Below are 16096 nucleotides of genomic sequence, written 5' to 3' on the forward strand. Positions count from 1 at the left end.
TGTGCAGGGTGTAAGTTTTTTTGAGCCCCAAACATTTCCTAGAAAGAATTCAGCAGAGAAATGACAGGTGTTTACAGCCCAGCTCAGGGGATGAGCACACACCCTCTGTCCCACTGGCATCCATGTGTCATGTGCTTTGAGACATTAATATAAGCCCTGAAACTCTGAAAGTTCTAGAGGAAACAGTAGGACAAACACCTGGAGGTACTATCACAGCACCTTGAACTGTGTCGGTGAGCGCAGGGAAGGATCTCAATAACCGACATGTAGGATTATATGAAGTTAAAAAGTTCTGTGCAGCAAAGGAAACAACCAGCAGAGGAGAGACAATCTGTGTGAGAGATCAGGGATTAATATATGGATTCCATAAAGAACTGCCCAAACTAAATTATAGCCAGCCATCCAACCAATAAATGGGTTAACAGACTGAACAGACAAATTTCAAAAGAAGAAATACAAATGCCTAATAAATATTGGGGAATGGGTTCAGCATGCTTAGCCATCAGGGCCATGCAAGTAAAGGACACACTGAGATTCCGTCTCATCCCAGTCAGAATGTCTACCATCTATAAAACAAACAACAACAAATGCTGCGAAGGAATGCTGCCCACTACCAAAACTAAAACTAGAGCCACTATCCAAAGGATCCTGAGTCGGAATGCTGAAACATTATTTACTATAGCCCTGCTCACAGTGGTCAAGACAGGCAACCGGCCTATAGGAACATCAATAGCTGAGTGGATAAAGAAAATGTGATGTATCGACACAATGGAATTTTATTCCACTGAAAATAAGGTATATCACTGTAGGGAAATGGGCAGAACTTGAGGTCATGTTAGATGAAATAAGCCAGACTCAAAAGGGCATATATTGTATATTTCCTCTCATAGGTAGAATCTAGATTTACATTCATATAGAGAGTTATATTCATAGGGAAATCTTGCAAGTAGAAATGAGGCTACAGATGTAGAAAAAGGTCTAAAGGGAGCACAGGAAAGGATAACAGGATCTATGTAAACAGAAACACGAGGGCGGGGGTAAGTTGGGAGAACGTAAAATGACACATATAAAGATGCCACATTGAAACCCATTACCTGTATGGCAGCACAGCACAGAAACAGTGGGAGAACTCTACCCCTCACTGTATGGTTGTTCTTCGAGTCACCACTGACACCTTTACTATTCATTCAATGCCCCCCTGCATGTGTGTTGGGAAGCACTAGGCTCCTCTTCGTGACTGGTCAGCAAGATAACCCAAAGCTTTTCTCATGATGGGCTGAGCGTTTGACAACTATGACCTTCATGTTTACCAACAAGGCAAGGTTGACTTGACTTGACTTAAAAATTTGACTTTTTAATGGAATGGCTGCCTTGTCTTCTTTTGCCCTCCAATGTTTTATTAATCACTGGTGAAGATCTCTATAGGTCATGCTTACCTTCCAGATCTCTATTACCTGAGGACTTAACCACTTTTGATATTATCAGGGAGGGTCCGGTACTATAATGTCATCTTTTTCCCTCAGTACTGACCTATTATACTTCTTTTTGCTTGGTAAATGAAATACACTATGAGAAAATAAAGGAAATGGTAGATAAAAAGTCTTTCCCTGGGCAAAGGTCTTCCTGGTTTTTCTGTTACTGGGGTCTACTCCAGCACTTTGATCTCTGAGCATTTGGCCTCTCTCCACCATGGCTATTGTGCAGTTTTGGCTAAGATTCAGCCTGTTTTCTCTCACCTGAGCAGCTTGTCACCAGTAGGTATGCAGCAGTAAATAACATATTAATAAACTCTTCCCTGCCTTACTTTATAATGTATCTTCTCGGGACCCTCGACATAGTCTTTTCGTCTTCACCTTTCTTCACCTTTCTTCTGAGTCCCTATTGGTGAGGCTTCGTAGCTCCTTGGAGATCTGGCCCTTTTCCAGTCAGCTGAGCAGCAGCTCAGCAGCTGGGTGACAGTGATGTAAGTGGTCTACTGGTTTGAAGGTTGGGAGAGGAGGTAGGGACATTCCTTATTATCCTCATCTGCACAGCCTTTTTCTACTTCAACCAGGACTCCTTTCTGGGGCAGCAGACCTTGTGAGGTCAAGAACTCCAGATGCTCTGGAACTTCACTTCTCATTGTGAGCCTTGAGTCCGATGCACATCCTGCCTGTGGTGGCAGAAGAGGTCCTCTGTAATGTTGCCAATGGATGCCTCTGACTCTCCTGTTTAGCTTTTAATTGGTGGCTAATCACCCTTAGCCTTTCACTGTCTCCTTTAGGTGCACTAGAAGAGTCATCTAAATTGATAGTTCTTTTAGAAAAATTATTTAATGTGTTTGAGCACTTGTTTGCCTACAGCTGTGTATGTGCACCATGCTATGTCTGGTGCTTGCAGTCATAAAGTCACAAAAAGGGGGGAGATTTGGATTGCCTGGAGGTGGAGTTACTGCCAGCTGTGAGCACCATGTGGGTGTGGAGACTAAAACCCTGGTCCTTTGCAAGAGTAGCTAGTGCTCTTAGGCTCTGAGCCATCTCTTTCTTCAGTATTATCTACAGTCGTTTTTCTACTATACTTTCCCTTGCATCGCAAATGGCTGCTATGGTGGTTCATGCAGTGTCCACCCTCTGTCAGTATGCTGGCCAGAGACATCATCAGTGGGTTTTAATAACTACACAGCTCTAGAGTGCCACAGGCTTCGTTTGCCCCTTACTTCTTCCTCTTGTGGTCAGTGGTATCAAATCCTGTTCTGGAATGCTTCCTGGTACCGTACCAAGTGGCTCTTTGGGATGTGGATTAAGAGGAGTGGGAAGAAGGGGGGAGGGGGATGGAAGGGGAGGAGGGAGGAAAGGGAGGAGGGAGGGAGAGAACACAGAATAGATTTGTGCTATGGTGTTCTCAGGATCAAGGCTGCAGCGAAGGAATTTGGGACTGAGCAAAGGGAGAGGTTTAGCTGCAGAGCAGTCAGTGATGGCTTCAGCTAGCCTTCATTGTAGTTCTAGAGCTGCGAGGGCATATGTTTGTACAGTTTTTCACCTCCAAAGCTTTTGGTGGAAAGATAGTTGGTCGCCATGACATCTGGCAAAGAGCCTGATGAACATGAGTAGAACCTTGGAGCTCTATCAGGCTGAGCTATCCAAGAGTGAAGAGTGAAGGATGCTCGCAGCCAAGACAGGCAAAATAGGGAACACCTAGTGGGTGTTGTTGCTCTTCTATTGTGTAATCTCACAGATTTAGCAATGTAGCATCCATTTACTTGATGCCATAGTTGCAAACCAGGCAGGCCGTTCCAGGTTTTCTCTGGGGATTCTTAGATTATCAAGTAGCCTTGGATTATCAGCATTCTTATTTGAAATAACCACACTGAACATGAACATCTCCAGCTGGACCTATCTCCTCAGAAAAGAGTGCCATTTGCTAATAGAGGAAAAGTAGGCAAACTGAGGCTGGGCTTCGGTGATCTTTTTGAGAAGGGGATAAAACTCAGCTGTGAGCATACCCTACTTAGGATTTCTTTGTCCTTCTGAGCTTGTCTGGAAGGTCTGGGAGCATATGGCTGCCTTAACTTCTTACCTGTAGGGGAAAGAATAATCCCATTGTTTGCCCATTGTATCTACAGAAGGGACCCAGGTCTGTGGACAAGAGTGGACTGAGTTGCTTTTTTCCCCCTCCATAAAGGTGCAAAGCCTCTCATTTGGAAGGGTCCTAATTAGAGTACCTGGGTAAATGATATGCTTATGAGGATTTGCGAAACTACAAATCATTTTAGCTCTAACTCTTTTCCTATGCAAATGGTTGAAGCAAATAAGTCCAAGTCACAGTCACGATCACACGAAGTGCAAGTTGTAGAAATAAGGAGTCTGAACGCCTATCATCTTGGTTTATCCATATTTTTGACTATACAAAATTTAAAAAGATAATGCCCTTAGTACCCAATGGTGGGTTCAGCTCATTTAAATAAAAATTGTAAATATAACCCCCAATAGGTAGTCTATTTTCTTATTTTAGTTTGTAAACAGCAAAAAGAACTGGAGCATCTGATTTTTGAAATTCTTGTGGCTTCTCTGTTTGACCTTTGGTATTTGTATGTATTGACGATCTCTAAACCCTTGTACAAAAACACCTTGAAGTGTCAAGCTTTAAAAATGAGTCTTTTCTCTTTCTCCTGTGCAGCTTGTATTATCTTGGCCTTGTCAAAATATATTCTCTAGTTAGAGGGTGGAAATATTTCCCTCCTGGCTCTGAAGTATTGATTTTCTCCAACACTCGGTTCTGTCAGTCAGGCAAAGGGGTGAAAGGTGAAAGTTCACCCAGCATCGCTTGTCTTTACCTTCCTATTAATGTCATGCCCTTTCCACATTTGATCAGTTTATGTGATCACCGGCCACACAGAACTGTTACAGCTCTTCTTTTCCTACAAGACCACATTTACGGTGTTACCGCTGTCTAATTCCCAGGGATGATTATGTTGATAAACGAATGACTCGAGTCAAGCTGTTCTGCATTCTCCTATGAAAAGCCGGAGATGGGTTTCGTTGTTCTGGAATGCTCCGTGGGTGACTACAATATTGGCTGTTCTTCCCTCAGCATTCAAATTCGACTTCAAACCGAAGAGGAAGTGAGATGAACTCAATGATCTCCACGTCTGGTTCCTAGGTAGATAACCCCTGTCATAAGGGCTGACAGATACAATTTGGTTCAATGTCTATCTGTCTGGGTGAAAGTCAGGCTGGAGGTTAAGCAGCAGCCACGCAATGCCCTGCCCAGTCTACAGAGGGTGCTGTTGAGTTTCTCCATCTGGCCCCAAGCAAGAGTCATCACCATCTCTCTACTGACCTTTGAGAACAAAGATAGTTGCCTGTCCTGAAACTTGATCTCCAGTCAAACAAGCTAGAAACAGGAGGGCAAGAGGGACAAATGGGTTTCAGTGGAGAATGTTTAAGAGGGACCACAGTGAACAGTAAGGACAGGATAAGAACATTCTTTAGGTCTCTTCAGTTTTATTTAACACACGTATGGACACCGCAATTTTAAACACATAGAGAGTGTACTAAATGGAGTCAGCCAGAATGTCTTAGGAGACAGAGCATTTTAACTCATTCACTATATGCAGTTTCAAACATGACATGTTCATACAGGTGTCACATCATGTCACCTTTTGCTTGTAAGTCACCAGTGAAGCCACATATGAATTTATACTTACAAGGACGGGTACAAGTGCTATGCCAGCAAAATCAATAAAACACTACAAGCGTACACTGGGAGGACAATACAAAGTTTACCTCAGTGTTGAGGAATCCAAGCTGAGATGAAGTTGGAGACTATGGTTGTCAAAACACCCGAAGAGAGCATTATGTTAACTAAAATGTAAATGATACTTTATCAGTTAGCAATTCGTCTAGCATGAAGTTCTGTGCGCACAGAGTTTTACAGTCCTTGTGCTCTTCTGAATATACACACAGGGCATGGAAGGACTGGCCTGGACCTATGACCAGTTTGCCCCTGTGACCTCGTTGCTTTGTGCCCAACTCTATGATGTGATTCCATCTGTTGTTGACCCCTGGTCCCGCATCTCTTTCAAAATGTATAGAACATTTTTCTTAAAAAAGCAAAAAACAAAAAACAAAAACTAAGGTCTGTGTTTTCCTTATCATTCCAACTGGTTTAACTCTTTCCTATGAAGTTTATAAAGTAAATCTATGCTGAGCAGACAGCAGACTCTAGAGGCTACTGGACATTTCTCCATCTACATCAAATATATTAGCATGTTCACAAAAGTCTACACTGTACAGTTCTTGGTTTCTTTCTTGGAAACTACATATATAATCATTATAAATATAATATGATATCCATGCATGTGAAATAAATTCACTTTTGAAACAACCCCAACATCAAAACCCAAGAGGCAGTATAGAGCTGCCATGAATGAGAATAACATACAACACTAGGCAAAAGACACTCTGAGGGCATTAGCTTCTTCACATGTTCTTTGGAGGACTGTAAACTACATATTTGTTCCAGGACCTTGATCACACCTTTCTACATGTCACATGAACTTGGACAGTCTATGAGTTTAAGACTAAATGCTCTCATTACCATTTTAGTTCCTCTGTTAATATCACATATTTTCTCTGGATTCAATAGCTCCTTTTCAATTTTTGTATATAATAAACAATCTTGTGTGTCTAACCAATCAACCAACAAACAAATCAACCTCCACCAATACAGATTAGAAGATCTAGGAACAAGTCATACAAAACATTGCTATGGATTTCTTTCTTCCATTACCAGAGGACCAACAGAACTTGACACAAGAAGAAAGTGGAGGTAAAGCAGGTTGAAGCAGGAACACGTTCACTGTAGTGTCCACTCTAACAGACTGGCAGCCTTCACACTTTCTGTCCATTCTGAACAGTGTGTCTGCACAGCTTTGAGATTTCTAGGATGCTACTTAAATGCCTTACTAGTTCTTCTTTCACTGGTCAGAACTTGGAAGGCCAGGTTGAAATGCCCACTGTAAGTGACACTGTCATACACAGGAGAACTATGGGTTGTGACGTACCCAAGAAGAGGAGGCCTTTCCTGAGCAGGAGAACCTAGTGACACATGGTGACACTCCACTATACAAATATGCTATGCTTCTAAACTTGGTTCTTTGTTGAATGTCCCCTTAGAAGATTGGCTATAGTCACTGCACGGTGAGTAGCAATGATCTGTATTTTAAACTATGAAATCTATTAACATTGAATCAGAAATGAGCATTTAGAAAGCTAGCGATCTGGAAAACTTTTCTAGAAGAAAAAATATGTATATAATTTAATATTTTCTCATTAGCCTCAACTTAGAATTGGTGTTACTGAGAAGGTAGTGGCCACATCCTCGGAAATGGAATTGAGTAACTGCCTATCAATTGCTAGCAGGAAAAAAAAAAGAATGTAAACATGGAATAGGTTTAGTAAACAACAGCATGTTTGGGAAATCCAAAAGGAAGTCATTTCAATAATGAGGACTCCACATTGTGCCAGCATCCAGGTCTGAGCTGGGCTTGTAGGGCCGGGAGTGCAATCACACCGGGTATTGATTCTCAGGCTTCTGTTGCATCAAACAACCACTAGCTGTCCCCTTCTATCTCTGGCAGGGAAATACTACCTAGTGACAGAACGGTCGCATCCTGTTGAGCAGTATGTGTATGACTTTAAATCGATAGGCTGCCCATGTGGAATCTGCCCCCATGAAGCATGCACAAGTGACACAGACCGGGCCATGGCCCTGGATGGCACTGAGGTGGGCAGGAAGCAAGCGACAGTCCAGTATGAGGAGGAACAGAGCAACATCAGCCTCAACTATACAGAATCAGCCAGCAGTCAGGACAGCAGACGGCAGTCAGACCATGAAGCGGTGCTCCTTCCCATCGTGGGCCATGAGGATAACATTCCGGTTGGAAGTCCAGATGAGCCGGGCCAACCTGAGGGCGTTGTGCGAGCCAGGGGATGCGGGCTGCACTGGAGGTACCTGGTAGGTCTTGATGCAGCGCAGCTGAGGTGCTGAGTTCAGCATGCCAATGCTTCCCAGAAGTGAGGTGTTCATCTGCAGGGACAGGGGACACACACATCAAGACACGCGTCAGGACCCTCCCCTCCTCCAGACAGTGCCTTATTTCTTCTGCTACTCTCTCCTCCAGCATGGCGATGCACACTCAGCTTGAGTTATTTAACTCTACATGGCTCCTCTGAGTAGATTTCAAACTGTTAGGACGCCATCGATGTGAACATAGAAGGCTGGAGAAATTTTCCTCTGTGAGCACAGTGTGACAGTAAAGAGTCCGTTGGTTCCGAGGAAAGAAGCTGAATTAAAGCTGCTATAAAACAGGTCTATCAGACAGGATTTGGTTTATAATTCATTGAGGAAAGTAAAGTACCACCAAGGTACGGACTGAGTGGGAGCTGCCCGGGCCCCACCCTAAGGCCTGTACCCATCACCAACCATTACACCATCTGCCTTTCCAAAAGCTCTGGAAAAACACTGTGTGTGTGAGTGTGTGTGTGTGTGTGTGTGTGTGTGTGTGCGTGTGTGTGTGTGTGTGTGTGTGTGTGTGTGTGTGTGTGTGTGTGTGTGTGTGTATGTGTGTGTGTGTGTGTGTATGTGAGTGGTCCATGATCAGGTGTCACCTGCAATCACTCTCCATATTATATACTGGGGGCAACATCACGTCTCTCTTCCTGAACCTGGGCCTCACACATTCAGCTCCTGGAGCTCACCCACTTGCCCAGGGAATCCCTTTCCTCCTTCCTCTGCCTACCAAGCGTGGGGATTTCAGGTGTGAGCACAGCAGCCCGGCACACATGTCCACCCTTCTCCTACCCTGCTACCCTATCCACAATGTGGACTTTTAGTTTTTTAGTTTTTTTTTTTTTTTTTTTTTTGCCTTTTTGAGAATTTTTCTGGGTTTGTTTTTAAAATGCGTTTTTTTCGTAATCCATTTACAAAATGGAAACATGAAGCCTATGGATCACGAACAACTGTGTAATTAGATCAAGGTGCCGAATACCACACAGTTGTTGCTTAAGTCGTCTGGTTTGACGGCTTCTTGAACAGCTTAACATCACTTACACGACTTCCATATGCATTATTGGTGCCACCATAAATCACAGACAGCGCACTCTGAAACCTGGAAGAGGCCTTGGGAACAATCTGCCCCTGCACACTAATACTCACTTCCTACTCCTCCGGTGACTAAAGCATCTTCATCTACATGGACCACACGCTAGTTATGCGAGCAGAACATGCGTGTGATGACCCAGCTGCACCGGCAGTTGAAATCCGAGCAGATCTTTGGACCTTGAGGATGTGTTACTGTGATACCGCGCTCTGAATCTGGATCAGTGCAAAGTATAAGCCATTCCTTTTGCAGGCTTCTCGGTAGCAGGATGGTGTCAGAGGGCGTAAATCACGGCATCTCTAGCAGGGTGCGTGCAGGCTCCACTGACATTTTCACAATTTAAATCATCTTGAGTAATAACCCTTTTAAGATGACTAATGTTACTGATTTTCCTGCATTAATAATAGTGCCGAACACAAGAGGTGAAAAAAATCACTAGTGTACGAGGTCACATTTTAAACCAAATGTATGGTCATCATTAACTCTTTCTGCTCAAGTCAAGCAGTACCTCACCTGTTATCCTCCCAGGGTCTCTGTCCTTGTTTCTTTTCCTCTTTATCCTAAACACTCCATGAAAGGTAACGACCTAAGCCATACTGCTTTACATGCAGATAAAATGGTGAACGTCATTTGCTAGTCTCACATCTATAAAACCTAACAGTATATAATTAGTCATCTTATAGAACAGATCCGATTGATCCAGGAAATTGTTAGTTAACATTAACTGGCATCAACAAGTGTACTATGCTTTAAAGATACATGATTTCTCAGTTGATAAATGGCTACAACGTATTTTAATTCCGTATGGCTTTGCTATGAGAATATTTATGAAGCCTGAGCCCTGCTCGTGGCTGAGGATGCAAAGGGCAGGCAATAGGCCTGGCTGTGCATTCCTTTGTATTTGCCCCCGGAAATGCGGCCATGTACAGGAAATGGACTGGGCGTCGAAGGAAGAGCGTATCTTGTAGACTTGCCATAGATGGGCACGTTTTATGAACGAGCCATCGTTGTATCTGGGTTCCCATCATAAACTGAATCTGTTTGCTCTGTTCAGAGCTTTCATGAAAAAGCCTTCCATCTTAGAACTGGGATGCCGAGTTCTCGAAGGCACATATGTTAGAAGTGCGAAGATGAAGACCCAGGCGCTCGCTGACTTCATGTCTCTCCTGACCTTTCCCTACAGCCTTCAAAGGAGCACTGCTCTTAGTTCCCAGGATGAGGGTTGATCCTCAAAAAACCATGAACCACTCTGCTAGTCATCATCAACATTAGTTTATTGATTAGCGTCTGGCCATAAACTATGATAAACTCAAAGAAACTTAAAACTTTGAGTGAAAACTATATAGAATTACAGGATTTATCAATATTATACATTTTCCTTGTTACAAAAATCATAAATACTATAAAATTTTAAATAAAACTATAAAAAGGTAAAAAAAAAAAAAGAAACCTATCCCCCCAAATCTTACTTTCTTCTGACAAGCACTGTCAGCATTTTAGCAAACAACTTTTGGACCCCCCTAACACTCACTCATATACCCGCACACACATGCACAATGTATGCACATACAAAAAATCACACATGCACACACAGTTGCATGCACACGTGGTATACACATGCAAACTGCAACACAAACATATACATATACACACACACTATGTATTCATGTGTACCATGTGTGGACACGTCATATGTACTCTCAAGAATGTACCCTGCATTTATATGTACAGAGTATGCAATACTACAATACATATCACATGCAAATACCTTGCATTTGTACACACTGTATGCACACATAGCACACACACACACACACACACACACACACACACACACACACACACACACACAAAGAATAATGGACCTAAGAAAGAGGCTCACATTAAGACATAGTTTCACAATCTCCTTTTCCATTCAACAGCATGTTAAGACAATCTTCGTGCTATGATTTACATCACTGGTTTTGAGTGGTTGAGTGCTGTATGATGGAGCAAATAAAAAGAAACCAGCATCCATGTAACTTATTAACCTTTTGAAGTACAACATTTGTTAGGTGGTGTTGGTAATTTTTGGAGAGAGTTAAAGATGTTTTTCATTGGCAAGCTCTCCTAGCTGTTACAGTAAACAGATACACTGAAGTGAAGAATTCAAGTTGTGGCAGTATGCTGTGTGGCTGCCAGAACATGCTATTTAACAGCTAGTTATACAAACAGACTAAAACCTAACCTGGCTTCTCCCTTTCCTTCAGACAAACGTATTACTACACAACTTATGTGAAGATTGTTTTCTGAGCAGAGAAACACACATAGCTATAATTAATCCAAACAAGAGAATATTTTAATGCCTTCCTCAAAGTAAGTAATGCTGCATACAAACCTTTTACTGAGTCCCACTTGAGTAATTACCCAACCAATATTTCTCATTAACATTTCTCAGCAAAGATTTTATAGCTGATAGTTTTAGTAAGGCTTTGTATTAATAAAACTTCATTAACTTTTCAAAATATATTCTAGTTCACTTCCTGGAATGATCACAAGTCTTCTCAGATAGCTTTATACCTGAGCGACATGGGTGTACATCAGTACAGCAGCAGGAGACTCCCCCAGTGCACTGTAGATTGTCCTTCATAGAACGAAACACACACACAGACAAAAAGGCCACCACAGTTTGAAGAGCTGTGCTATTTTCTCGGACAGCCAGAATGATCTGTTTGTACGCCTTCCATTTAAACTTGGAGGAACGTGGGAGTTGGCTGTCAGAGGAGGAAGGACCTGGAGGTGGCTGAGCAGAAGGCACCAAGCTGCCTTTGGAGCAGGGGTCTTAGGGAGCCACGTTCACTGCTCAGGTGTCTGGGAAACCCAGAAGTGTCAGGGAGCCCGCAGAGAGGAACTAGAAGAGGAATCAAGAGCACACCGTCTTGTATATGACCTTGGCCTCTAAGATAAGAATGACACCCATGTTGGGTACAGAATCTGGATGGCAGTGGAGAATGTTTTGAGAAAACAATAAACAAATGTATTCAAATAGAACCTTAGTGATATAGACAGGGATAAGACCAAGCTTACCACTCGGCAAGTTCAAGAAAGTGCTGAAAAGCTGTCGAATCGGGTTTATCTTTTCTGTAACATTGTACTTTCTTAGCTGAACAAAAAGTACACACACACACACACACACACACACACACACACACACACACACACACACACACACGGCTTGGTTTGTCTATTCTTTATAAAAAAGAAAACACTGGAAAAACTAGTCCCCTTGAGAATTAGACTCTGGACTTGCTAATCCCTGTCTCTGCGGTGTGGGTCAGAACCTAGCCCTGGAGACATAGGCAATGTACACGCCCATCCAAGACTCCAGGGAAACAGGAACTAAAGGGAACCGTGTATGAAAGTACAGGTGGAATAATGGTGGCTCACTGTACCAGGCGTGAGGAGGAAAAAAAAACCCAAAACACAATTGGCTGAGCTCTTGGAGGGACCCATGCTCTAAGCCCATCTGCGGATAGGAATGGAATCCTGGGGGCTTAGGCCCTGTGGTTGCTCAGAGTGAAGAGTGGGTGAGGTCTCTGATAGATGGAGTTTAATAGGAGTTAATTAAGGCGCTGGAGACTCGGCCTGGAAAAGGGATAATGAGAAAATATCCTGGAAGGCTAAATTAGATTAAAAAGGAGAAAAAGGTTCTGACAGATTTGAAGGTATCACATTTCAGTAGGATGTTGTTAATTAAACAATTTATTGTATTTGTTTTACATTTTATTAGTTATTGATTTTGTTTTTAAACCATCACCAAGTTGTGTTAAAACCTTGTCAAAACTTTAATTTTATTTCTCAGCTTCTAAGGAAGGCTATGTAGTGCATTTGTATCCTCTAAAAAATGCAGTTGTCAACAAAATTTTAGAATAACCACTGGTGAGGAGGGTGCCTCCTTAACATTTTTCTAATTGTCAGAACTAAAGAGAGTTAAAATAAGGAAGAGGAGATGGTAGTAACTAAACATCTAGTATGAAATAGCCTATTGTAAAGATTAGCTGCTCAAAATTAGTAATCAATTTAAATTGTATATATATATATACACACACATTGTATTACACACACATGCATGCGCGCGCACGCACACACACGCACACACACACACACACACACATCCCCACATATATTCCAAGAAGTGGCAGAGAATGTGATGTGGATACCAGCCTGGTAGCACATGCCTATAATCCTCGCACTTAGAGAGGGAGGAAGATGATACTGAGTTTGAGACCAGCCTGGGTTGTAAGGGAGACCATGGCAAACAAAACAAAACAAAACAAAACAGCCAAAACTGGACAACTTAGCACTCGAACAAAAACATGATGCAAACCAAACAGGAGACAAGGGGATTTCGCATAAATAGGAAAATACCTCGTGTCTATGCTCCACCTCAGCAGATAACGGACCTTGTGGAAACCTACTGTAAGCTCCTCGACGGAGTGCACTTTCCCCTGGACTCATACCCACCTAGGCCTCCCATGTTCTCCTCCTCTGCTCATGGTTCCACCAGTGCCCTTGCTCTGGAAGGCTTCCTATCACTTCTGAGAGCCATTCCATCCTCAGATTCTCTGTAATGGAATTGCTTGCCTTTTTACCTGTGTTTCCTTAGCCTGAAGCCCTGTGCGAGCCGGTGCTCCTTCTTGGCCAGATTGCTGTGTTTTTAGCATCCTGCAAGTTAGTGCTGAGCACACAACCAGCAACTGGACACTCGCCATGGGTGTAAGGGAGGAAGGAAGGGCGCAGAGGGAGGCTGGGAGACAGGCCCGACATGGAGACCTTCTCACCGAAGAACATAAAGTATTTAAGACATGCTTACCTGCCAGAAAGAAATGTGGCTGTCAGTGTTTGAGTAGGTGGCAAGGTAACGCCCATCAGGAGCAAAGGACACTGCAGTGATAGGTCCCTTGTGTCCGTGGATTGTCTGAAATGAAATTCATGGGTCATCAGTGACATGCTTTCCATAGAACGCGTACAAGCACTTCTGTGAACAAACTCAATGTTGAACAGGTAACATCACAGATACTGGATACCGCAAACTGCAACATTCTGTATTTATAAAGTCAAGTTATAAAAATAAAAAACAGTGAACAAATTCTTCATGTATAAAATAGCATTAATCTTATTTCAAGGAGTGGGTTTGTCTTCCACACTTTGAACGCATATGAGCCCAAAGAGAAAGTGCATATTAGTGGACAAACAGAGTTATAATTTTTTACATTAAAGACTGTAATTTTACAATCAATGAGAAAGGTGACCATGGCTTACTGTAAACTGGACTACGTCTGGAATTAACTAAAAGCCAAATGGCTGGGTATACTTGTGGGAGCTTTTGTCTTTTTTCTTTTTAAATTAAATAGTTTACGTAGGAGGACTGGCTTCTAGTCAGGATCTTTGAGGGGAGACACCTTTAATACGAATCTTTTGAGCTGGGAAGATCACCTTAATCTGGACCACACCTTCTGCTGCAGCCTAAGAGGAGGATGAGGAAGAAAGATGAACGCTCTCTTTGACTACATGCCCTGGCTCACAAGCCCATTCTGTCACTGGTATTAGAGCGTAGGTTTTTGGGATTTTGATGTATACTGAAGACAGGCTGACACATCCAATGGTGTGGACTGAATAGCTACTGGATTCTTGAATCCTCCATTGGTAGACAGCCATTGTTGGGCTAGCTGGACCACAGTCTGTGAGCCTCTCTAATAAATCCCTTCATGTAGGGACAGAGACCCATCCTGTCTGTTCTGTTCCTCTAGTGAACCCGGACTAATTTAAACAAACAAACAAAAAGAATCACCAAAAAATTACCCAGGAACTTGTTTATCTGAAGTGAAAGCCAAGCAAAACTGTATTGTAATCTCCTTGCTCTGAAACAAGTAAAAGGCTAATTTCAACTCCTTAATAATTACGCAATTTTCATGTTTTATCCTTAATTTGACAGCAATAACACTCCATTCAACCATATACAGCTACAATTACACACTGTACACATGTGTGTACACATGTACACACTGGAGATATGGACACATATAAATCATGTTTACAGGGACAGCCTTGAACCTGTGCCAAAAGCTATCATTGATTTAACCATGAATAATGAAATCGAAGGTGTATTTTAGAGCAATGTATCTGATAAAAGGTCCTTACTGATAAAAAATGCACTCATCTGATGAGGTTAACATTTATAGAAAATATTGCATGCTAAGGCCATTAGAATAACAGTGTAAGCTAGCCACATTGAACATTTAAGCACCATACCTTCACTACGCTAGCTAACACCCAGAGCCTTCCCTTTGTCTGTAATGGAACCGGGGATGAACCTCAGTGGGCACAGACTTGTGATGTCATTTGGGTCATAGATACTGTACATTTGTATAAGGGATTTTATATAATTCATATCTGACAGTTCGAGTGAGAGAGACTAGGGAGACAGAAAGACATGAGCAGAGCACCTCTTAATGGCCTTGGCATCTTCTTTCCTGTCATTGGATTTGATGCTCAAGGGATCAAACAAAGAACGTTATTCTGGTGATGCACGGCTGGGCTTTAGGCAGCAGAGGGTGTGGGAACTGAGTCCCACTGTTTGGCTCACTCCTCATTCACTGTGGAACCAGGGTCACATTATTTAGCCTCAGAGTCTCAGTATGTATAGTATAGGGATGATGATAGTGATAGTGATTGTACGTGTGTCAGAGGACTTTGTGACAATTAAATGAACTAATATAACTACTGCAACCACCACAATTCTTAGCACACAATAAACTCAGCAAATGTTACTCACATTTTTTCTTATGCTTGTTTAACTAGGAATGACCACACAAATGTTAACAATCACATAACTCAACGGCTTAAGTATAATGTTTTTTAAAATGACCTCTTCCCTAAAAATTTAGAACAGTTTATGTCCGAATCAGCATTACTGGGCATTCTAGGTTGCTTAAAAACAGACCTCAGACTGCCATCATTAAATATGTGTGGGAGCTATCCATGGTGCTGGACAAGCGTGCTAGGTAGAGCTGTGGGTTCGTGCACTGAAGGAAACCAGTGCAATCGAACATCACGAGAGAATTTTTCAAAAAATTAAATGTCTTCTGGCACCTACAAGACCAGCTTAAGGAACTCAATGGAAAAGCACTTTCATTTTTCAAGATTAGTACTCAGGTCTGGAAAACAAAAGACAACAAATATATCTCACTTGCTTTGGGGCAATTTGAATCTCTATATTTCTTAAGATAAATGATTTGTGAAACCTTGGTTTATAATAGAGGGTCATCAAAAACAAATTATTTATCATCATCATCATCACCACCATCACCACCATCATCATTACCACCACCATCATCATCACCACCACCACCATCACCATCATCATCATCACCATCACCACTACCATCACCACCATCACCACCATCACCACCATCA

At 42.3% G+C, this 16096-nt stretch overlaps 1 protein-coding gene across 1 annotated transcript in view; it reads right to left on the reverse strand.

Moving 5' to 3' along the window:
• Positions 1-4962: 4962 nt before the first annotated feature.
• Wdr7 (WD repeat domain 7) overlaps positions 4963-16096 on the reverse strand; it is a 271935-nt gene continuing 260801 nt past the window's right edge. The window contains exons 27-28 of the mRNA XM_032885554.1: positions 13494-13598; positions 4963-7569 (exon numbers count right to left, since the gene is read on the reverse strand). Coding sequence (XP_032741445.1) covers positions 7366-7569; positions 13494-13598 — 309 coding nt within the window. The 3' untranslated portion in view covers positions 4963-7365. The remainder of the gene's footprint in view (positions 7570-13493; positions 13599-16096) is intronic.

The sequence above is a fragment of the Rattus rattus genome, chromosome 15, assembly GCF_011064425.1.
Source record: "Rattus rattus isolate New Zealand chromosome 15, Rrattus_CSIRO_v1, whole genome shotgun sequence".
Lineage (NCBI taxonomy): Eukaryota > Metazoa > Chordata > Mammalia > Rodentia > Muridae > Rattus > Rattus rattus.